Source organism: Myodes glareolus, chromosome 17 (assembly GCF_982192425.1).
Source record: "Myodes glareolus chromosome 17, mMyoGla1.1, whole genome shotgun sequence".
Taxonomy (NCBI): domain Eukaryota; kingdom Metazoa; phylum Chordata; class Mammalia; order Rodentia; family Cricetidae; genus Myodes; species Myodes glareolus.
Window position 1 is genome coordinate 16,113,417 of NC_142042.1, and position 23,399 is coordinate 16,136,815.

The following is a 23,399-nucleotide window of genomic DNA, read 5'->3' on the forward strand; positions in this document are numbered from 1 at the left end:
TATAATTAATCTGTTCAGTAATTTAGTTCTGAGGCTTGCTTACTGAGTTTTATTTGAAGGCCCTTTCTATATATACTGAGTTCTTTCATATTAATGTGTCTGGACTCCTGCAATCTTCCATTGCTTGTGATTTGAAATCAAAGGAACAAAATTTGTTGCATATTAGAACACATGTCCACTTGACTAAGTGTTCCCTTTACTGATAAGTAGAGTCTGTCCTCATTACCTCTTCTGATTAGTTTTGTTTAAAGTCTGCTTTACAGGTATGAGAATTGCTACATCAACTTGTTTGAATGTTCTGTTTGTTCAGGAGTTTGATTTCTAACCTTTGTCTCTCAGGTTATGGGTGTCTTTTTTTAGCTATGTGTGTTTCCTGATCCAGTCCAGTAGTCTGTCTTTTCATTGGTGAGTTAAGGGTATTTGCATTTACAGAATGACTGAGAAGAGCTTGCTATTGTTTATGATTTGGGGTTTGTTGTTGTGATTGGCTGGCTAATTGTTAGTTCTTTTTCCCTCTCCTGGAGCACTGAATACTTGCTTGTTTGCTGTGTTGGACAAGATTTGTTCTTCCTTTGAGCTCTCATCTATCCATCCACGGCCTTCATGTACTGTGTTCTCACCTGTGCACTGGTGTATGAAACTTTCTTCTTCCTCTCTGTAGGGTACTCCTGTAAGAATTTCCTGCAGTTCTGGCTTGGATTAATGAACTGTTTTAACTTTTGTTTGTCTTAACATATTCTTATTTTCCCATCTACTTTAGTACAATTTTTTGAATATTCCAGTTTTGGTTAAAGGCTTGGAATATGTCAATCCATTTTTTCCTCTTAAGTTTGACTTAAGTTTGTTGACAATAGCAAATCTGATGTTATTCTGATGTTTCTGTATTGAGTTTTTTTCTCATAGTGCTATTATTCTAAAGTTATTCTTTTTTGTATAGTCTTTTTGTTTTCTGTGGATATATGGTGTGTGTGTGCATGTGTATGTTTGTGCGTGTGAACATATATGTGTGTATGTTTCCTTGCTGTGTTTTGTGCTGCAATGTATGTGTCCTCTGATTTCTAACACTCTTCTTTTCCCATTGTTTCTCCTTGCCTTTTTCTTTTTTTTTTTTAAGTGAGTATTCATAGTAGAATGTCTTTAGTTGAATTTCTGTGCAGGGGGAAGTTAACTGTAGTAACAGTCATGATAGTTTGACAAGTGTTAATTAAGAGGGAAATGTGTATTCTTGATTAGTTCATTCTGCCTTGCAGAATCACTTACTTTGGGATTCTTGATAGATTGATTGATTTAGTTCTGAGATTCTTAAGAATGCAGTTCACTGAAAACACAGCTTGAGTCTTTGGAGATGTAACTCAGCTTCTCCAGCTCTCATAATCCCCTAAACACATGATTCCCCACACAGCCACACTTCCAGTTGTTCATTCTCATATCCCTCTTGCTCCCATAACTCTTCCCTCTGCAGCTGCTATTTAGACTCTGCCCACCCTATGCATCAAAATAGTTAAACTTCAAAATTGAAACTCCAAGCAACTACAAAAAGGGCAAACTAGACCTTACTGGTAAAAGGTGAATGATAAAGATTAGAGTAGAGATATATGATGAGATGTTATAAAGCAACAAAAAGTCAGCATAACTAAGAGTGGAGTTTTGGAAAAGACCAAAAAAAGTGACAACCCCACATCAGGTTTAGGAAAAATTAAAATTTAAAATGAAAGTGGTGTTGTATCTGAGAATGACACAAAAAGTGTTTGTAAGGGGGAAGTATCAAAAAAGTACAAGTTGCTGGGTGGTGATGGCACACACTTTTAATTCCAGCACTTGAGAAACAGAGGCAGCTTATCTCTGTGAGTTTGAGATCAGCCATGTCTACAGAGCTAGTACCAGGATAACCAGGGCTACACAGATAAACTCTGTCTTTAAAAATTGCTTGAGAGGTGAAGGAGTTATCTCAGGTCATTGGTTGTGCATACTAGTCTATTATTTTATTCTGAAAACAAAGCATTGGAGTTCAGGTGCTTCATTAAGTAGAGAAGTTTATAAAGCTCTGCTGTGCAGCAAAAGTGCAATCAGACAGTCTCATGGATTCAGCAGATTACGTCATGGTAGGATTGCCTAAGAAAGGGGAAGGTAACAATGTGAGAGGAAGTCCTGGAGATTCTGGAGTGGTCTTTGATGACTTCCCACTAGGCTCTATGTTTTACCAGTCATACATGACATCACTTTCCACCACCACAAGGAAAGAATTGACCTTGTGACACACTAGCCATTCCCAACTGCTGGGGGTCCACACTCACCAGCAATAGAGTCTCTGTGACAGAGAAGCAGAGATGGAGAAGATGCAGTCAGAACCAAAGTACCAGATTTCTTCCACTCTTACCACAGATATAGCAAATCTTACTGGGAACTGACTATATCCTTTCTGGGAAAATACAGTTTAACATGACTCATCATTTATTGTCAAGATTTTGAATGATACTTTCTGTAAAATAAATAAAGAAACAAACAAATATATATATATAATAAGCAAGTTAAATGAGTTTGAATTAGATTCCAGAACAATGAAGCTAAAATGTTAAGAAAGGATAGACTAATTTGAATAAAACTGTAAAACATCATTGAGAAAAAAATCCATGTAGTCCACGATTACTGTCTTGGAATAGCTTCCAGCATACAGATCCCATTCTGACTGAATTGGCTGACAGGAGTGAATAATAGTAGAAGGTTCTGGGTTTTTAGCATGGTGGCAAACACGCCCTTTCCTTCATAACTAGTTCTGAAAGAAAACTCAGTCACATGAGGAGGTTTATTTTAGGCAACTAGATTTACAAAATAATATCCTGTCTCCTCATCTCAGATGATCACACAGGCCCCCAACCTTCAGAGTTCCTGCCTATATAAAAAGAATCCATATCTAATGCATAGTTATCAAAACACAAGTGATTACAAAGGTCCCTTGCAAGCAAATGTTTGACAGCCCTGGCTGAGATGTCCTGACAAACCCTCCCACTGGCTCAGCTACAGAGACTACTTTTATGATTATTGATTTAGTGCTGTGAAGCAAGCACTTTCATTTTTATATTCTTCTCATTCATTAAGAATGTTGCTGTGGATTTGATCAACTGCACTCAGAGAAAGTGTCACAGCCTTGGAGAAGGAAATAAGACACCAGTAGGGAACCCAGTCCATACACCATGAACAACAAGAGAAGGTAAGGAGGTTCACTTCTCTTCCCAGCTTTGGAGAATTCTGCTTAGAGACATGGGGTCTATTTTGTCGGGAAGGGGATGAGAAGGTTTTGTATGGGTCACTTAGACACCATCAGAATTAGAATGGGCATCAACTGAGCACAGGACCGGGTTATATCAGGAGGGATGTTATCAGGGTGAACAGCCCTGTATATCAGTATTGGGCTTGAATTCGGCTGGAAATGCTGAAATGATGCTTGCTCTTTTCTATGTTCATATTGTCTCTATTGAGTGGGAACACAATTAAATAACCATGGACATTGTCAGTACTTGCTCTGTCCTGTTCCTGCTGCAACTTAAAAGTCTGTTCATGCATTGTTTCCATGAAGAGGAGAAATGAAAAAATTAAATAATATAAAACAATAAATGATGCAAAGCAAACAGCCACTGACACTGTGGAAGCAGAAAGAAAACTATGGGACCCAGAGGAAAGAAAAAGCCCAAGATAACATGCTTTCTACCACATAACTGAATTTGGCTTTTAAGCATTTTTCCCCATTCATTGGGCAGACTCTGTCACTCTGAGAGCCCACCTGTTACCTCTCACCTATAGGATTCAGACGTGTGTTTCATTAAAAGGCTTCCTCCAAAGAATCCCATGCAGTGCAAGATTAGGGGTAGTGTCTCGGCTTACCTTGCCCCCACCCATTCAGATCTTTAGAACGTTGTTCCTAGAAGTCGGTCCCTTGAGTTCCTGGACAGGCACCAGCTTCATTCATCAATTCTCTTACCTCTGCATCCTCTACTTCTTCCCCCTCCCCATTTCTCTTTTCTTTCGTCTAACAAACAGAAAAAAATAAACACCCAAAAAACAAAACAGGAAACCTAAAAATGGGCCACAGGAAACAGCCATTATCTTTGAACAAGTTCTTGCTGTTCTTGGTCTGCTCCATGATTATTAGTCTTCTGGTCACTGTTGTTCTGAGCTTCCTGTGGTGTTTTAAAATGTGGAGCTCAGACTCCTTCCCATTAGGTTGCCTTACTGTGTAACTAGTGAAATCTCAGGGCACAGCTCTGGCATACAACATTGTAATTGGCAAAAAAAAACCTAAACAAAATACAAACAAAAGGCCCACACAACCTAATTTTAACAGATAAAGGAATAATTTATTATTTTGAAACTAAATATTGTGAAATTAACTACTCTAATTCAATATCTAACATACATTTTAAAATTGGAATCCAAAAGGAAATCCTCTCATGATGAATTTAAAGGAAGAGTTGAGTTGTTAGCAGTGAATTTTAATAATTCACAAGGACACAGATGCGGGTCATTCCAGATACCAGGTTCCATCAGGGTAATAGTTGCATAAAGTTTTATTACAGAACAAAAGAAAAGTCATAGATGAAGATGTGTTCAAACATATTTCTGGAAGCATCAGGTTGGTCACTTAGAGCAGAGTAAGGAAACAGTCCTCAATGCTCTCTGACTACATTGTCACCCTTTGGGTGGTAGAAGCCAGGGTTCTGTTTGTACATTCCAAAAAAGATCGTACTTGATAGGAGGATTTTAGGTCAAACACAGCAGTGGACAATAAATGTGATCGCGAGTGTGAGGTAGCAAAGATAATTTGGCTCTGGGTCTTCAATGTTCCAGCTCTCCACAATCACTGAAGTTCCCATCAGTGAGTCAAGCTTTTGTAGAGGATTTACTGAAGTATATTCTTATTTCTGGGACCCTCCTTCACACCCACCAAGTCCTTGGAATAGTTTCTAGTCCAAGATGTCCTGTTTTTGACAAATATGCACAAGTAAATTGTGCAGATTTCATTCTTGGAGCAGCAACAGTAGGGTCCCTGCACATGTCCAAGTCACCACCATGTTCATAAGAGCTAGAAAGGGGGGCAATACTGAACATCTGTGCAGATTATTATCCAGTACAAAAAAGAGGAAAATGGAGCCTTTATTCATGAGTGTTTTTACTAATTGAAAAAAATTAATGAGCTAATAAATATTTATTGAATTTCTCACATGTAGTCTAAATCGAAATAAGTTCACCTAGTGCTAAATTTAGTGAAATCCTATTTTTAAAGAGTTTTTAAAATTTTCACTCATATATTTACTTTATGTGTCTTTTTGTATGGAGTGTGAACATGTCATGGAGCATGTTTGGAAACCAGAGGACAACTTGTGAGAGCCAGTGTTTGCCTGCCAGCATATGGATCCTGGGGATTGAGCTCAGGTTGTCCTGATGGGCACTGAGCACCTTTACCAACTGAGTCATCAAACGGCCCCTAGAAATGCTATTTTCCTTGTTTGTTTTTCAAGACAGGATTTCTCTGTTTTGCTTTGGAGCCTGTCTTGGCTCTCACTCTGTTGCCCAGGTGAAAGTCTATTTTTTAAAAAGACAATTTTCCAAATAGAATTTTTAAAATATTTTTCAACCATGAAGAAAATCCATATAATTGGCATTATATAGAATGAACAAGTTATATTTAGGAATACAGGCATTCATGCACATATATATGTACATATATGTATACATATAATAATTAATGAATAAAGAGGCCATGAATCTACAACATTGTGGGTGGGGTAGTTATATGGAAAGATTTTGAGAAAAGATATAGAAAAAATATATAATTAAATTATAATCTCAATAATTAAAAAATAATATTAATAAGAATGTTTTTAATAAATTATCTTCACTATTCAGTATCTACCATAAAACTTAAAGTTAGAATATAAAAGGAATATCCCCCATGTTAGCTTAAAGAGAAAATTTGAGTTGCTAATATTTGAATTTTGAAAATTCATTAATACTAGCATTTTATTTAACTTCTTGGATATGTATACAAATTTTCCCTTACTGCTTCGAGAATACTGTACACCTTCTGGGCTGGAGGGTGACTTCAACTTCTAAGAAGGAATTTCTAATTTATTCCTCCTCTTTCCTCGAAGACAAGGAGCCCCAATGGACATGGCCCTAAAGGTCCACATGCCTGGGCCTGTGTGTCTCATTGAGAATGCAAAAGGAAAACTGAGACCAAATCAAAAGGCTCTGGAGATCCTGTCGGCCATCACACAGCCTATGGTGGTGGTGGCCATCGTGGGCCTCTACCGCACGGGAAAATCTTACCTGATGAACCTGCTGGCTGGGAAGAAATCAGGTGAGTGCCACCAGCAATGTCTTGCAAAGTCAACATGATCAGCCACACTTGGAGCCTCGGTTGTGAGGAGGAAAGTTAGGGGAGATGGATCCTGAAATCTAATGTCTTACTCAAATTTAGACATTTAATCTTCATTCTATTTCAGGAAATCAGTCAGTTTCATAACACTCTTTACTGTCTTCTGTTTCATTTCAAAGGCAGAAATCATTCCTATCCTAGAAAGTGAGAAAGCATTAGTAAGAATAATTGAATTACATAATAATCTGTAGGACAGTCATTAAAAACTGAAGGCTAGTCCAAGAAGAGGGCTCAGCAGGTAAAGGACCTTGCTGCACAAGACAACCTGGATCCAATAGCTAGAAAGATGAAAGACAGAGCCAAATCTACCGAGCTGTCCTTTGACCATCAGACATGCTGTGACACAGCACCCAATCACATGTCATGCATACACAGATACACACACAATAATGATGATGATTTTTCAATGAATAAGCTCATGAAGAAACAATGAGTTTCCTCTGATATTTAAAGTTTTAAAATCATTTCAAACTGAATTAGAAATTATCATTGTCATGAATAAAAATAATATAAAATCAACACTTTTAACAATTTTTAACTGCAGTTCTATATATTAAACAAATTCATATGGTTGTGTAATCATGCACACACACACATACACACACACATATAAAGTATTATCTTCAACACAACTACGTACCCATCATATCATATAAAACTCCTGACTCCTAAGTTTCCATCACTGTTCTATAATCTGTTCGTATGGATTTGACCCTTAAAACAAAATATGAAGGGAATAAGGGCTGTGGTGCAGAGCAGGAATCCCAGCACCCAGGAGGCTGAGGTGGGAGGATCACTTGAATCCTCTAGTTCCACCACAACTTTGTTAACCAAGCAAGTTCTTTGTCACAATAAAAGTGGACATTCATCATTTCATGTAGTTTTGACATTTTAAAAATATTGTGTCCTTCCAACTTTAAACAGGGAACATATAATTGTGTTTTCTGAATTTTTTTCTAAAAACAACTTGTGAGTTTCAAATCTGTGTAGATTTGTCACCTTCTAGATGAACTGTATTCCCAAGTAGTTTGTTCTTTATATGGAATTCTACAAAGGATTTCTTAATTTTTCACACATTATTATTGTAGTTATTTATTATCAGTGTGTAGAAAAGGAGCTAATTATAGAAATCACAGACATAATTTTGTGTGCTGTAGTCATACTGAATTAATTGATTATAGTCAACATTATTCTGTGGGAAACTGAAAGGTTTTAACATATAATAAAATCATAGAAATCTGTGACAAAGAGTATCTCATACTTCCTTTCCAATTTGGTTTCCAAATGTTTCTGAGTTTTTTCCTAATTACTCTGGATGACACTTTATGTACTGTACTGAACACCAGTGTCCAAACTAGACACATTTTTTTCTCTTTTATGATTTTACATGAAAAACTTTTCAGCTTTTACTGTTTAGTATAATGTTGGCATGGATTTTCATACATGGCATTTAATATATTTGCATTAATAAATTCTTCTAGTTTGTTGAATACTATTTTCTTAATGATAACCGTTGAATATTTTCAAGTATTTGGTATTATGATTTTCAAGTATTTGGTGTTATGATTTTTGCTATTTCTCTGGTTGCAAGATCAATACTAGCTTTTGTTTCAGTTAGCTCTACTGACTTGAGTTGTCCTCATTTTTATATCAGTTTTCTGAAACAACTGCATCTAACTCTCCGTCCAATGAGTCCTCTCTTCTACATGTCACAGGCTTTGCGCTGGGCTCCACAGTGCAGGCTCATACAAAAGGAATCTGGATGTGGTGTGTACCTCATCCCCACAAGAAGGACCACACACTTGTACTGCTTGACACGGAGGGCCTGGGCGATGTTGAAAAAGTAAGGAATGAGAGTTCAATTTGCAGTTCAGACCCTGATATCTAAATTTTCTGTAATTTATAAATAAGGGCTTGGATTTACTGTAACCTCATGTAATTAACTTTAGTTATCACTAAGACATAGACTCAAAGAAAAGCAGGGTGGTCATTCTGCAGTATCCCAGCAACTAACTGGCTTTAACTTAATCTCGGTACCCCAACTCATGAAGGTACCAAGGATAAACTTAGAGTCTTGTATCCTCCCCTAATCAAAACTTCAGTTACAGATTTGGGCTTAAGGGCAAATGACTGTTTTTTTAAGTGGAAACTTTGTTGTTAAATCAGAGTCTTTATTTTTAAACTTCCATTAACCTCAACTTTCCATTAACTTCCTGATCCATCAACTGAATCAAATAAATAGGTATTCTACCTATCTTATGAAATTTCTTTGAATATTTAATGAAATAAATATTTTTTCCTGTATGTAATGAGTACCCAAGAATGACCTATAATGGCCTAGCTCAGTCCCTTATGGTTGACAAGCTTGGGCATAGCCCTATTTTCTATTCACAGAAGTAGAAGAAAGAAATGAGATTTTAAAATAATAGCCACAGATATTATGAATTACGTGAAAGTAAATCCTATCATTACCAATGGGCGAAATACTTAAATCTACAGTGAAGTTTTAGGATATCTGCTAGCAGCCACTGTCTAACAATTATCTGCCAATGGTCAAAAGAATATCTTCAAAGAACAAATATAAACCAAAAATCTTAAAAAAATTCAAAGTTCACAGACTTCATGATTACTTTTGTTTAGAGTTGTCTTGTGCAGGTTTGTAAGACAGTATCAGTTTTGCTAACTACTCTGCTAAACTCCGATTAAATGAGCTTACTTTGGTCACTGCTCACCTGAAAACTGACAGAAGACAAACTCCTGACCCTTGTGTGTTCCAACTCCCAGGGAGACAACCAGAATGACTGCTGGATCTTTGCTTTGGCAATACTTCTAAGCAGCACCTTTGTGTACAACAGCATGGGACCAATCAACCAGCAGGCCATGGACCAGCTGCAGTATCCTTTCTGTGATGGAGAACATCCCAGCCTGGGAATGCTGCAGAATCAGTGTTGACAGATAGGAGACAGAATAATCCCAGCACAAGGGAGACCTCATATACCAACTAATGAGTTCACACTTGAGTCAGACCATGGCAAAATCATGTGTGGGGATGGGTGACCAATGTGAGGTGAGAAGACTGGGGACCCTGCTCATTCACCACTCCTCCTTAGCCACCCAGCTATGTGACAGAGCTGACAGAGCGGATCAGATCAAGGGCCTCACCTGACCAGGAGGATGAGGTGGAAGACTCAGCTGAGTTTGTGAGCTTCTTCCCTGATTTTGTGTGGACTCTGAGGGATATGTCCTTGAAGATGGAAGTAAATGGAGTCCCTGTCACAGCAGATGAGTACCTGGAGAATTCGCTGAAGCTCAAGGAAGGTACAGAGATTGATACCTGTAGAAATGCCAGACATTTATATTATTTTGGAGTGCTTATGTTCAGTTTTTCATTTTTATGCTTCTGGATGTTCTTAAGAAGCAATTCTTATTTACCATCTGTCAATAGAACAGATATTAGCTATGTTAATTTGCAGTTCCTTTTTTCTGCCATTTTCCAAGTACTATTATCAGATTGCATTCATCTCTTTGTTTACTTCACCACTGCTCATGTTGCAAATCTGAACACAATCAAACTATAGCATAGAAAGATTATTTATTTGAAGACATTCTTAAATTACAAGCTAATGTCCCCCTAGCTATTCACTCTCCTTTGTAAAACTGATTTCCCCAGGTACCGGCAAAGAGGTTGAAAAATACAACTTGCCCCGACTCTGTATTCGAAAGTTCTTTCCAAAGAAGAAATGTTTTATCTTCTATCCACCCACTGAGTGGAAAAAGCTTTCCCTGCTGGAGACACTGCACGAAAATGAAATTGATGCTGATTTTTTGCAGCAAGTAGCGGAATTCTGCCTGTACATTTTCCAGCATTGCAAAGCCAAAACTCTTCCCGGAGGCATACGTGTCAATGGTCCACGTGAGTCCATCCTAGTCTTTCACTCACTTCAGGATGAAGGGAGAGTGAAACATTCACAGATTCAGTTTCCAGAAGTTTATGGGCTATGACTCTTTATATTAAATTCTAGATGCTTTAAACTGTTCTACTTGATTTTAATTAATCAAACCCTTAAGTAGAGTAGGATGTGAAAACCTAGATTAAATAAATTAAGCCAAGTTAAGCTTTGTCAATGCTGTAGAAAGTCAGACATGTGCTGTTTCTTAGGATCCAATCAATATATGCATAGTCATTTAAATTAAATAAAAAGTAAGTGAAATTAATTCAGACTATTAAGAGGAATAATTAGATTATATTGGCTTATATTCTTGATTACTGTTATGAAAAGCAGAGCCAGTAAACAATTGGTTCCCATTAGAAAGTTCTATAAAGCAACACTAAAGTAGAATTTGATATGGAAGAACATTTTTGGATGACAAAAAATATTACTTTTCCACACATTCTTAACTAAAGATGCTCAAGTGAGTAATATAGATGACTTCCTATGTTATAGTAAGTGGTTCTCAACGTTCCCAATGCTGTGACCCTTTAATACAGCTCCTCATGTTATGATGACACTCAACCATAAATTATTTTTATTGCTATTTTGTAACTGTAATTTTCTACCATTATTAACTTTAATGCAAATATTTCATATTTCCAATGGTTTTTGGGGACCCCAGAAGGGTCTCGACCCACAGGTTGTGAACCACTGTGAGAAGTCTTGTTTGAAACATGTTGGAGGATTGAGATATTCATGTTCAATAAACACAGGCCTGCTTTATCTTTTCCTTAGAGAAGAATATTCTACTTCAGCAGATATCATCATTTGCTCTCTATTTACAGGACTAAAAAGCCTAGTGCTGACCTATGTTGACTCCATCTGCAGTGGAGATCTGCCCTGCATGGAGAATGCAGTCCTGGCCTTGGCAAAGATAGAGAACTTGGCTGCAGTGCAAAAGGCCATTGAACACTATGACCAGCAGATGAGCCAGAGGGTGCAGCTGCCCACAGAGACCCTCCAGGAGCTGCTGGACATGCACAGGACCTGTGAGAGAGAAGCCATAGAAACCTTCCTCAGGACTTCCTTTAAAGATGAAGACCATGCATTTCAAAAGGAATTGGGGGTAATTTCCTCCTATGTTTATATGGAAATGCTGTATAATGCCAAGTAGTCATCAGGCAATGAAATGAGTGTTATTTTTGAGGGAATTTTGTAATTATAAACTATGTAAACCTTAAAATGGTAACAACTTCCTCTTTAGGATTATAACACTCAAAAGAAATAGTCTTTTAAAACTATGGACTCCTAGTTTGAAATAATTTTATGATAATCACTTTTTGTTTAAGTGCATACAATTGACCATCAATGCTTTAACCGAAGTATATTCTTGATTAGACCAGTTTTTTTTTTTCCATTTGGCCAAGAGAGATGAATGTTTGTTTTAGTTGTGTCCTTGAGTTTATGCTTTGTTTCCTCCAATCCACCCATAGGAATGGTCAGTCCAGTTTAGAAGTGAAGTTTGCACATTAGGTTTGGCGTAAACCTCTGAGCATCATTTCTAAGAAGGAGGGCATTCGTAAGAAAGTCCAAACTCAAAGAAAAGTCACAGATTTCCTTAGCTATCATCAATTTTCTGGAGAAAACAAGCTTTGGGGGGGGGGGAAACCTTGTAGAAATTCTGAACCCTGTTAATATTCCTTGGTATTTTTACACCCATTTTCATACCGCAGTCTCAGCTAGAAAAACGGTGGGATTACTTCTGTAAACGAAATCTGGAAATATCATCAAACCGTTGCCAGGCATTGCTTCGGATTATCTTCAAACCCCTGGAAGAAGGTGTGAGGAAAGGCACTTACTCTAAGAAAGGAGGCTATAACCTCTTTGTTCAGGAAACACAGAGACTGAAAAAAGAGTATTATGGTCAACCAAAGAAGGGCATACAGGTAACCAAGATATTCATCAGTGCTCTACCACTGCAGACATGCCTCCTTGATTCAAACATTCAGAAAACGTCACCTACTCAGTTGACTGATAATTTCTTTTCATCTCTGCATTCTGGCCATTTCACCTTCATATTTTTTATGAGAAAGTAATTTTATTAAATTATAAAAGTTTCCATTTCTGCCCCTCCTCCCAACACCCTCCCACTCCCCCCACTCCCTCTCCTCCTCCTTCTCCATCCCTAAAAGCAGTTAGGGTTTCCTGCCCTGTGGGAAGTTCAAGTTCCTCCCCCCATGTCTTCTGACTTATTTTTTCAATGAGGGCTTTATTCCTCAGCATGTTCTGCCCATGTAAGCCCACAAGACTATCCACTCCAACTCACACACCTTAGTCTAAATACACCAAATCACTTTCTCCCAGACCAACCAGTGTGGGACTCCATTTGATTGCCTTGGATGGTTTGCCTATTTCTGTCATAAGAAATCTTAGATGAGAATAACAATTCTTGAAGGTGGTAGTGAGACAGATGGATAGATTTCCTCCAACTAACTTCTGTTCTCTGGACTCTAAGGCTGAAGAGGTTCTACAGAAATATTTACAATCCAAGGAGGCTGTTTCTAATGCAATTTTGCATACAGATCAGAGTCTTACTGAAAAGGAAACAGAGATTGAAGGTAAGAAATGAACCAGAGAACAAAAATATAAGCCAAAAAAACCAATTATTTACAAAATTTTGTAATAGTTTAACTATTTTCCTGTTTTAAAATAGTAATTCTTAAACTGAAACAAGAGTGAGAAAATGATCCTATTCCCAAAGCTCTTTCTGACCATGGTGAACATGATCGCTGATGTTATGGTACCAGCTACTTCAAGAGTAAAATAGCCTTAGTAAAGCCTTCTTATCAAATAGTAATGAAAATAAGTGGTTACAGAGATATATCCGTGGTTAAGAGCCCTGGAGGCTCTTCTAGGGGACCAAGTTTGATTTCCAATACCCACATAGTGGTTCTCACTTGGCTGTAACTCCAATACAAAGAATGACCTCCATTTCTAACAGTCATGCACACGGTGCAAAGATAGGCATGTAAGGAAAACATCTATACACATAAAATAAAATAAAATAGGCCCGAACTAGAGTTATGATTTGTCCCACTCCAACATCCACCTCATTTGCTGGAGCATGTGTAGGGATCTGACCTGCAGATCAAACAGGATCTCCACAATACAGGAAAACAGTGTATCTAAGAATAACATGAAGAAGAGCCCAGCATCAATAGTGTAGTAGTAACCAGATGCCTTGAACTAGACCAATGACTTTTGACCTCTTGCAAGTAAAGATAAATGGACAACAAGGTTTACTGTGTGACTTAATGTGTCCTACTGTGGCTTCCATGCTGGGATTTTTAAATTTTTTTTTGCTTTTTTAAAGAAAATGTTTTGTTTTCTCTTTCATTTTTATTTGTTTGTTTTTTCTTTTTTTTCCTCCCCCTCTTGGTCTTAAATTTTGTTTTATCTTGGGTGGTACATGGGTAGAGAGTGTATACAAAGGAACAAGGGAATGAATGGGATCAAGATACATGATATAAAAGACACATAGAATAAATAAAAAAGAAAAAGACCAAAAAATTAATAGTAATAGCCAGAAACTATGGAAGAAAGAAAGAAGTATTATTCTCTCCTCCAGGGAAGACCACTGTGACAGAATGCCATAGACAGGTGCCACAGGTAAAATAAACGTATTTCTCACAGTTCTTAAGAGAAATCATTCAGAGTCTGGATTCTAGGATTATTAAAAGTGCTCTCTAAAGTATCCCTAATGTCTTCCCACTGCATCCTTGCATGGCGGGAAGACTGAACACGGGTTTTCTTATCTTCCTACAACAGCACTGAGCCCCTGTGGGTTTTCTTTGTGAGAGTTTCATCCTCACAATAGTCTGAGTGCAACTGCCCCACCAGAGTCACACCTCGCTATATCATCACACTTCAACCTATGAGTCCACAGAGAGCACCAGCCCTTGGTGCCTTCTCATTGTGGACTCACATCAAAGTTATTTCCCCTTTCTTAGTGGAGCGTAAGAGAGCTGAATCTGCTCTTGCTGCTGTAAAACTGTTGGAGGAAACACAGAAGAAGAATGAGAAGCTGATGGAACAGAAAGAAAGGAGTTATCAGGAACATATGAGACAGCTGACTCAGAAGATGGAGAATGACAGAATCCAGCTGAAGGCAGAGCAAGAACAGACATTAGCTCTCAAACTTCAGGTACTCATCTATTTTTATCCTCCAGAATCTTTAAAAGAAACCACTCTGTAGGGGGCTAGATAGCTATGTACTATAGGAATACTCCAGCTTATATTCTGTAGCAGTCCCTTCAATTTTAGTGTGCCCACCACTGTGCATTGATAGCTGTCCAAAGCCCCACTTGCTCAAGTATTCACCTCCTGTCTCTTACTCTACATATGAAATCTGGAAGCTTATGTACAATTTCCTGATGAGACATTTCTCTTTGTTCTGAGAATTACAGACATAAATATCCATTATTTTACTATAAATACAGTTGTCTGTCAATGATTATGAAGCAATAATTCCAATATCCTCATGATTGTCGGTGGTGCTCAAGTCCATTATTTTTAGTGAATAATAATTAAAGAAATGTCTGTATATATTCAGTGAAGGAGCAATTAAATAAGTTTACCCATTATAAGTCGAGTCCAGATTACTGGGAACTGTCAACAGAGAAGGGCAACTGTATGTGGAAACAAAAACTGTACTATATAATCAATAGAAATGTTGTCTGTGTAATGACTAAATTCTCATCAATCCACAAATCCGAGGGCAGGATTTCAGATCAAAACTTTTTCAGGAACCATGTATATATATACTACATTTGACTAAATGAAAAAGTACCAGGGATTGTCATAAAGTTTGAGAACTCAAGAGATGGATGGATATGGAAATTAATGAACAAAATTTAAGAGTGGTTACCAAAGTCTTGAGAAATTACTGAATTATTTCAAAAGCACTAATTTGGAAATTGTTTGGTTAGTTTTGTTATCCTGTTCCATTCATGCAAAACTAACTAGTCTCTTTGTGTCTTAGGAACAGAAACAGTTACTCCAAGAGAAGTTCCAAGAAGAGAGCAGGAAGCTTCAAGAAGAGATGAAGAATGTGGAGAAGAGATACAAAGAAAAAAGTATTCTCTTTTTTTTTTTTTTGGTTTTTTGAGACAGGGTTTCTCTGGGTATCTCTAACTGTCCTGTATCTCTGTAGACAAGGCTGGCCTCAAACTCACAGAGATCCCCCAGCCTCTGCCTCACTGAGTGCTGTGATTAAATGCGTGCATCACCTGGCTAAGTATTATCTTCTTTATGATAAATAGAATGTGAAAGTACATAGAACAGGGTTTGCAAGAGGACTTACCATATAAAAGGTACTTCCTGTGAAGCCCAGAGACCTGATATCAATCACCAGAAGCTATGCAAAAATAAAAAAGAGAACATAGACCCCCCCACCCACAGCTGTCCTCTTACCTTCACCCATGAATGATGGCACATGTGTGCTCCTGCTCTCCACAAGCCATACATAATGCAATAAAAATAAATAAAAATTTAATACATAGGGCAGGAGTTTCTATAAGAACACTGTCCAATCAGGGAACAAGTTTAATAATGAATTTGGGGTATCTAACCACTCCCATGGTTTTACATTAGAAATTTTGAGATTTATACCATCACCGAGCCATGAGTCATGGCATTTATATCATCACCAAGTCACAACTTATGGCACTTATACCGTCCCTGAACTGTAAGTCAGTAAAATGAAATTACTTGTGAAACCATTTTCCCATCTTAAGTTTTTCATTTCATTTCCAACTGTATTATGTACATTAGTTAACATAAATCTACTGGCTCCTATATTTGAATAATCCACCTTTTTGTTAGAGATGTCATGAATTATATAACTAAGGGACATGGCAGAAGACAGAGCTGCCAGGAAACTTGCAAGAGTGTTTTCGTCTTCATCTGAATAATAACTGAGTCTCTTCAGCTCTGTGTTCTTGCTTCCTTTTGGGCAAGTGAAGTAACATCTTAGGTATTGTTGAGCATTCCTGCTGATGGACCACAGATGATACATGATTATATATAACAGAAAGCCTGTGGCTAGAAAATGGCTCACTGGTTAAAAACCCTGGTTGTTCTTCCAGAGGACTGGTTCAATTTCCAGTTCCACATGGCAGCTTGTAATGATCTACAATTCTAGTTTCAGGGGATCCTTGTCCTCTTCTGGCCTCTATAGGCACATGCGCAGAAAAACATTCAGACAAAGACATCCATAGGAGAAAGTAAAATAATACTTATTTTTAAATAAAAGGGAAGTTCTTTATAGCTTTCAGGGTCAAATCGCAATAGTTTCAGTATGTGGCTTATATATAAGTGATTAAAACTCTTGACACTTTGATATTGAAAACAGGGAAAGTCATAGAAACACACACACAAAAATATTAAATCAACTCTCTATAAGGATTTTAGTAATTAGTGGATATCCTCAGATATAGGTCTGCTTGGAACAAAGAAAGAAAAGATAAACCTTCACACCCTAAAATATATCATGGTGGGCTATGTCAGAAGCACCCTTGTCTCTCCAAAAGAAACACTGGTACCATAGAACTCCTTGTATCCAATAGCAAACTACCAAACAAGTGTTGGCAGAAGAAGGAGAAATCAAGGCAACCCTACATTTTTCCTTTCTTATCCCTAACAGTGGATCACATGGAAGCTGAATCTTCAAAGACTAAAGTAAGAATAATAGAAGAAATGCAAACGAAATATGATCAGCTGATGGAAAATAAAGAAAGGAACCACCAGGAACATGTGCGGCAGTTGATAGAAATGATGGAGAAAGACAGAGCTCAGCAAGTGGCAGAGCAAGAGAAAATGATGACCCGTATGCTCCAGGTATTCTGTTGTGTCATCCCAACATTCTCACCCAATGGCAGGGATAAAAGATACTGGTTAGAGGTTAGTGCAGTTGGTCTAGGTGAAGGACGATTGTAGTCAAACACTCTACTGCAGTTTTATATCCTTTGTATCTGTGTCATAGAAAATCTGCAATCGCTAAAGGCCTCTAACTGGTAGACTGTGCTCCCTGGAGCTTGCATTATTCTCTCACTCATGATATAGCTGCTGGTGGTCACCAAGCCCTGTACAAAAAGTTGACAATGCATTGCATACTGTACCCACAGTAAGTAAACAATATAGAATAGCTTACCGTTTCTTACAGAAAAAAAATATGGTTGTAGGTGAAATAAGGAAGTGCTGTGTCAAATATCACGGAAAAACACCAGGCACATATTTTCTGCCTATTGGAATTCATAGTGATTTTGTCTTTGTTAAACCACATGGAGGAAATGCTCTCCCCATTGTTTTACTCTGCCTGCTCTCTGGGATTCCTCTAAATCTAAAGTTCTCTGTGTTGGCCCAGAAGTGCACTCTGGGCAACTGTAGTCCCAGTCTCCTTAATTTTATTTTCTTCTTATTAATAATTCCATCAGAATTTCATGACGTAGTTATACCTGTGCTTCTGAGCACCATGGAGAAATCCTCCTAAGTGACCATCATTTTGAAATGGAACCCACACTACAGAAGGGGGAGTTGGAGATGGAAAGGAGTGTGATAATTATACACAAGTGTGTTACCTATTGGATCAAGGATCCCTAAGGAGAACTCTACAGCAGTATTATTTCAGGGTCTCCGCAAATGAGTATCTTCTCATGACTATGGATAAGTACTTGGGAAATAATTCCAAACACAGGAACCTCAAGAGAAAATAACTTGTTTTAAGATATGATAAAATAAGAGGCTATCTTAAAAGAGAGTTTCAAGTCTGATTAAGATATTAGTTATTTTTTGCCCCTGTAAACCTTTCTCTTCCTTCTTAGGAACGAGAGATACATCTCAAAGAAGAAATCTCTGAAGAGAGAAGAAAATATCAGAAGAACATTCAGGATATAGAGGAAAAACATGGAGAAATCCTCCTAAGAAGTATTATAATCTGCTATCTATATTTCCCTGTCCGACACTATCCCCAGGGCTCAAGTGCAGTGATTGACTGCCACACAGGAATCAAGAGCATTGAACTTGAATGTATCATGCTTTCATAAATGCTGGCCCATAAACACTGAAAAAATGAAGATAGTGTATGAAGACAAAGTTGCTACTAAGACGATTTCTTTCAGGCTCATTATTAAAGCTGTTGATTTTGCTCTTGATTTTACTGCTAAAGCCTTTAAAGATGCTTACTGATACTGTATATCAAATCATTTACATTTCCATTAGACAAAATATAAATTTTATAAAAAGTTGTATTTTAAATAGGGTGCTACTGTGTAGTCTGATTAAGGTAGATTAGTTTTCCTTATCAAATACTTCTAGACCCCTGTTCTGTTTTAAGATTTTACTCACACTGTTGAATCCAGTAGGAATGACATGAATACAGAGAAAATTAGATGTATGGTGAATAAAGGAGTTTTATTGGCCCAACTGAGTATCACTAGGGGTTCAGTAAACAAAGTTCCACCTCATTTTAAAGGAAATGCTTCTTTTTGAATTTTAAACTTTATTTTATATTAGTTGTAAAACAATGGGTTTCATTGAATTGTGCCTTGAATGCTTAGTCATCTGAATTAGTCTAGATTCAGTGTGTAGAAGCTCCATGGTGGCTATTCAGGAGGAAGCTTGTCCCTGTCAAAAGCAAGTATATAGAACATTCAGGTTCCCTGTCAATGAAGCCCAAGGGTAACCAGTGCCTTCTCCTTGGTGTTGACTCAGTTACATCATGTTTTCAGACTATAGCAAAATGAACAAAGATGTGTCTTCACTGACAATCATACCTGTCTTCAGAAAATGTATCAGAGGAGCTTTGGTGACTCCAGAAGAAATACTGACCCTAGGAATTTCCCAAATAAAGAATGGAACATGGAAAAAAAAACACTGGAGGGAGGGATAAGCTACGCATTGATCCTACATACTTTTTCTGTTTTCTTTTTCATCCTCAGTGGAATCTTCACAAGCTCAGTCCTCAGAGAACACAATAAAAATGTTGAAGGAAATGAATGAGGTGAATCTGCAGATTATGGGACAGAAACAAGAAGCTTTTGAAGATTATTTGAAACAATTGACTGAGAAGATTGGAACAAATTCAGCGAGGCTAATAAAAGAGCAAGAGGAGATCTTGACTAATAAGCTGCAGGTAATTTCTTGTGACATCTTAATTTTCTCATTCAATGACCCACTGATAAAAGATGTTGGTTGATAGTTAGTATACATGATAAGGTGAAGCATTTTTCTGCACAGACACCTTTTCCTTTGTGTCTCTGACAAAGGCTAATTACAAAAACATTATGCTCTATGACTCCTGAATCATTGAACATATAAAAATTAAATAAGCCAATTTTTAAAATTCCTACACAAAGTACTTTAGTCACATTGAATATTGCTTCCTTAAGGATACAAGACTCATCTATTATCTTTTAATCCCATTGTTTGTTTTAGATAGTGTCTTTCTGTGTAGCTCAGGCTAGACTGACACTTGAGATCTTCACACATCAGCATCCCAAATGTCACATTACAGCCTTGTACCACTCCACTGGCACTGACATCATTTTTCTACTGAAATATTGTCATTCCTTGCAGAGAGAAAGTGTTAAGACATGCTATGCTATTCTTGGGTGAACATCTTGCATGACTCTGTGACATAGTAGGATCCATGTGGTTTTGTTTTTGCCATCTTTATAGTTCTTTATTCCTGTAAGTATCCTAAAAAGTAGTTTCGACTATGGCCTTTGCAGCACTGATTATAGATACTTTCCCGTTCTTCTGCCCTTGAGTCTGAGTTACACTTTCACAAATGCACTCACAGAACACCTCAGTACTTTATTCTTTGTGTCTCCAACAAAATCTTACAGGTCAGAATAAGATTCCCCAGTCATGTGTCTTTCCTTAATCTGAAAATCTTCACTGTTCTAAATGCATATTTATTATCATATAGGTGATGTACATGGTTAGAAACTTTGAAAACATATTTTTAAAGATCAAATTCTTAATATGGAGTAAGAGGCTGAATATACAATACCAGAGCAATACAGATGATACGGAACATCACTGTATCAACAGTAACAACAATACAAACATAAGTAAAGTAGGTGAGATATTTCAGATGCTACAGGAGAAAGACTACTAAAGCTATGAGGAATCACATCGAAGAAATAAAAATTTGGGCTGGAGAACATCTCAGAGCATTAAAATGGTTCCTGTTCCAATATAAAGACAGGGATTTGAACCCCCAGAACCTGTGTATAAACAGGAAGCAATATCACAAATTCACATGTTCCCAACACTCTTACAGGGAGACAGAAAGCATAGACAAGAGAATCTTTGGAAATTCACAGGCCAGCTAGCCTGGAAAACACAAGAAAAACCGCAGGGGATCCTGTCCCAAACAAGGTGGAAAGTGAGAAACTGCACGATGGCTATCCTCTGACCCTGTGACCTCCACACTTACTCTCTCTCTCTCTCTCTCTTTTTATTTATTTATTTATTAAAAATTTCCACCTCCTCCCATCCTCCCATTTCCTTCCCACTCCCCCCTCTCCCTCCATCTCCAGTCCTAAGAGCAGTCAGGGTGCCCTGCCCTGTGGGAAGTCCAAGGCCCTCCCCACTCCATCCAGGTCTAGGAAGGTGAGCATCCAAACAGACTGGGCTCCCAAAAAGCCAGTACATGCAGTAGAATCAAAACCTGGTGTCATTATCATTGGCTTCTCAGTCCACCCTCATTGTCAGACACATTCAGAGAGTCCGGTTTGATTACATGCTCTTTCAGTCCCAGTCTAGCTGGTCTTGGCGAGCTCCCATTAGATCAGTACCACCATCTCAGTGGGTGAACGCACCCCTCACGGCCCTGACTTCCTTGCTTATGTTCTCCCTCCTTCTGCTCCTCATCTGGGCCTTGGGAGCTCAGTCCAGTGCTCCAATGTGAGTCTCTGCCTCTGTCTCCATCCATCTCCAGATGAAGGTTCTATGGTGATCACATATGCTCTCTGAATCTCTCTCCCTTCATCTCACTCTCCTCCCCTCCTCTTCATCTCCTTTTTCCCCTTCCTTTCTCAAACACACTCACACACACACACACACACACACACACACACAATTCTCACATGTGACTGTGTACACACATCCTATACATACAACAGACACAACAGTAAAAGCAAAATTTTTAAAATTTTAAAAGGTACTTGCTTGACCATGATGGAAAAAAATATAGCTATCTTAGTTTTGGTTATTTACTATATATTCAAAGTACAAATTACAGGTTTCTTTACAGCATTTTCATAATTGCATATAACCAGATTTGATGGCATTTTGCTAATCTTTAATGACCCTCTTGTCCTCCTCTTTTCCCCTTTAGTGATGTGTTCTTATCTTCCCACTCTGGATTCCACATGAGACAAAACACATTTCTTATTTTTAGTTTGGCTTCTGTCATTTCCATTCACTTACTTGAAAATACTGTAATTAAACTCTCATTTAAAGCTGAAAATAATACAGTTGTATATATACAACAATGTTCCTCATTGTTTCCATCTATTAAAGAACATCCAATCTGATTGTATAATTTAGCTTGGTGGGCAGTGCATAATAAACAGGATTCACTTTCTTTGTAGGATGTTGTCTTTGATTCTTTTTGGATGTATACCTAGAAGTGACAGGGTTGAATCTGATGAACATTCTCTCTTAAGTTATTGGAGGAGCCTTCAGTTTGACTTTGATGTAGATATAATAATTTAAATTACATTCCAACCATCAGAGTATGTGGTCTCCTATCCCCTGCATCCTCATTGCTGTCCCTTTTCCCTGGATGACAGATATTCTTACTGGGATTATGTCACATTGTACAGGTTTCAATTTCCAGTTTTTCTTTTCAGGAACAAGAAGAATTTTTTAATGAACAACTCATGGAACAAAACAAGAAGCATGAGGAAGAAATGAGGAATATTAAGATGAAAAAGAAGAATTTTGATTGTTCTGTAATGTGAAGAGTCTAAGCATTATGACTTCCTCCCATACTCTCCTTTCAAAGCAGAATCTTACTGATATGCTTCAAACTGTCTCAGTTTCATAACTAAATATTCTTTAAAATAATAAAGATGTCAAAGCCTGAGAACATGTGATCTTTATACAATTGAGTATAAATATACAGTTTCACTGTACAATTTCCATAGAACAATGGAAAGGGTGTTGAGGTTACAAGAGTAAGGTTATACATGCCACGTTTATTGATATAATTACTTTTCAATATAATGCTTGAGAAAGTTTTAGTAGAAATCCTGTAACTCTACTGTGAGAGGATTTTCAGTTTGTGGCAGAGAGGCACTTAAAATGTCCCCCCACATGTTCATGTGTTTGGACAATGGGTCCACAGTTGCTGATACTGTTTTGAGAGGTTGTAGACCATTGGGAGATGTAGCCTAGCCTAGGGCGTAGATCTGGGAAGGGAGGAGGTCTTCATCAGCATCAGGCTGCAGTCATTCTTACCTTGTGTTCTAGTTTCACTTCTGTAATCAAGGACAGTATCTAGGAAATAAGTAGATGAAGAATGCATAATTTTGTGATCCATTAAGACCGCAATGTGCTACCACTGCACACCCACCAAGGGAGAAAAGGCAGACAATGACATTTCGTGTGATTATCTGGGAGGAATACTAGTACGTCACAATTTAGAATAGCATGATAGTGTCTTCTGGTGTTGTACACAGTCATTCCAGTGGCCAGTGCTCTTGGAGACACTCAAGAGAAACTTTTACACAGTTAAATAATGGTTCATATGATAATTTATAACAACTCTTTTAAAAATTTTAGACAGAGTTTCACTGTGATGCCATGGCTGGCTAGGAAATCTCCATGTAGACCAGTGGCCTCAAATTTACAAAGAACTTCTTGCCTGGCCATTCAACATTTATTTATTTATTTATTTATTTATTTATTTATTTATTTATTTATTTATTTTAAAGTTTATTAAATTATGAAAGTTTTCATTT

At 37.6% G+C, this 23,399-nt stretch overlaps 1 protein-coding gene across 2 annotated transcripts; it reads left to right on the top strand.

Moving 5' to 3' along the window:
- Positions 1-386: 386 nt before the first annotated feature.
- LOC148119329 (guanylate-binding protein 1-like) lies at positions 387-22,525 on the top strand. Of its 2 annotated transcripts, XM_087897493.1 has the most exons (16): positions 387-405; positions 3,097-3,208; positions 6,147-6,355; positions 8,149-8,276; positions 9,218-9,327; positions 9,552-9,751; positions 10,104-10,346; positions 11,211-11,491; positions 12,099-12,311; positions 12,881-12,983; positions 14,376-14,569; positions 15,407-15,500; positions 17,069-17,262; positions 18,246-18,348; positions 19,362-19,555; positions 22,287-22,525. In XM_087897493.1, the coding sequence occupies exons 2-16, from the start codon at positions 3,192-3,194 to the stop codon at positions 22,395-22,397; spliced, it is 2,394 nt and encodes a 797-aa protein (XP_087753619.1). In that variant the 5' UTR covers positions 387-405; positions 3,097-3,191; the 3' UTR covers positions 22,398-22,525. The 2 variants fall into 2 exon arrangements, with proteins under 2 accessions (XP_087753619.1, XP_087753621.1); XM_087897495.1 differs by lacking the exon at positions 387-405 and having other exon boundaries at positions 3,061-3,208; positions 6,152-6,355.
- Positions 22,526-23,399: the final 874 nt, after the last annotated feature.

Bases quoted from the DNA above. Each gene is read 5' to 3' on its own strand.
- LOC148119329 (XM_087897493.1), top strand. The intron at 8,277-9,217 runs GTAAGGAATGAG...TCCAACTCCCAG, and splicing joins GCCTGGGCGATGTTGAAAAA to GGAGACAACCAGAATGACTG. The intron at 9,328-9,551 runs GTATCCTTTCTG...TTAGCCACCCAG, and splicing joins CAGGCCATGGACCAGCTGCA to CTATGTGACAGAGCTGACAG.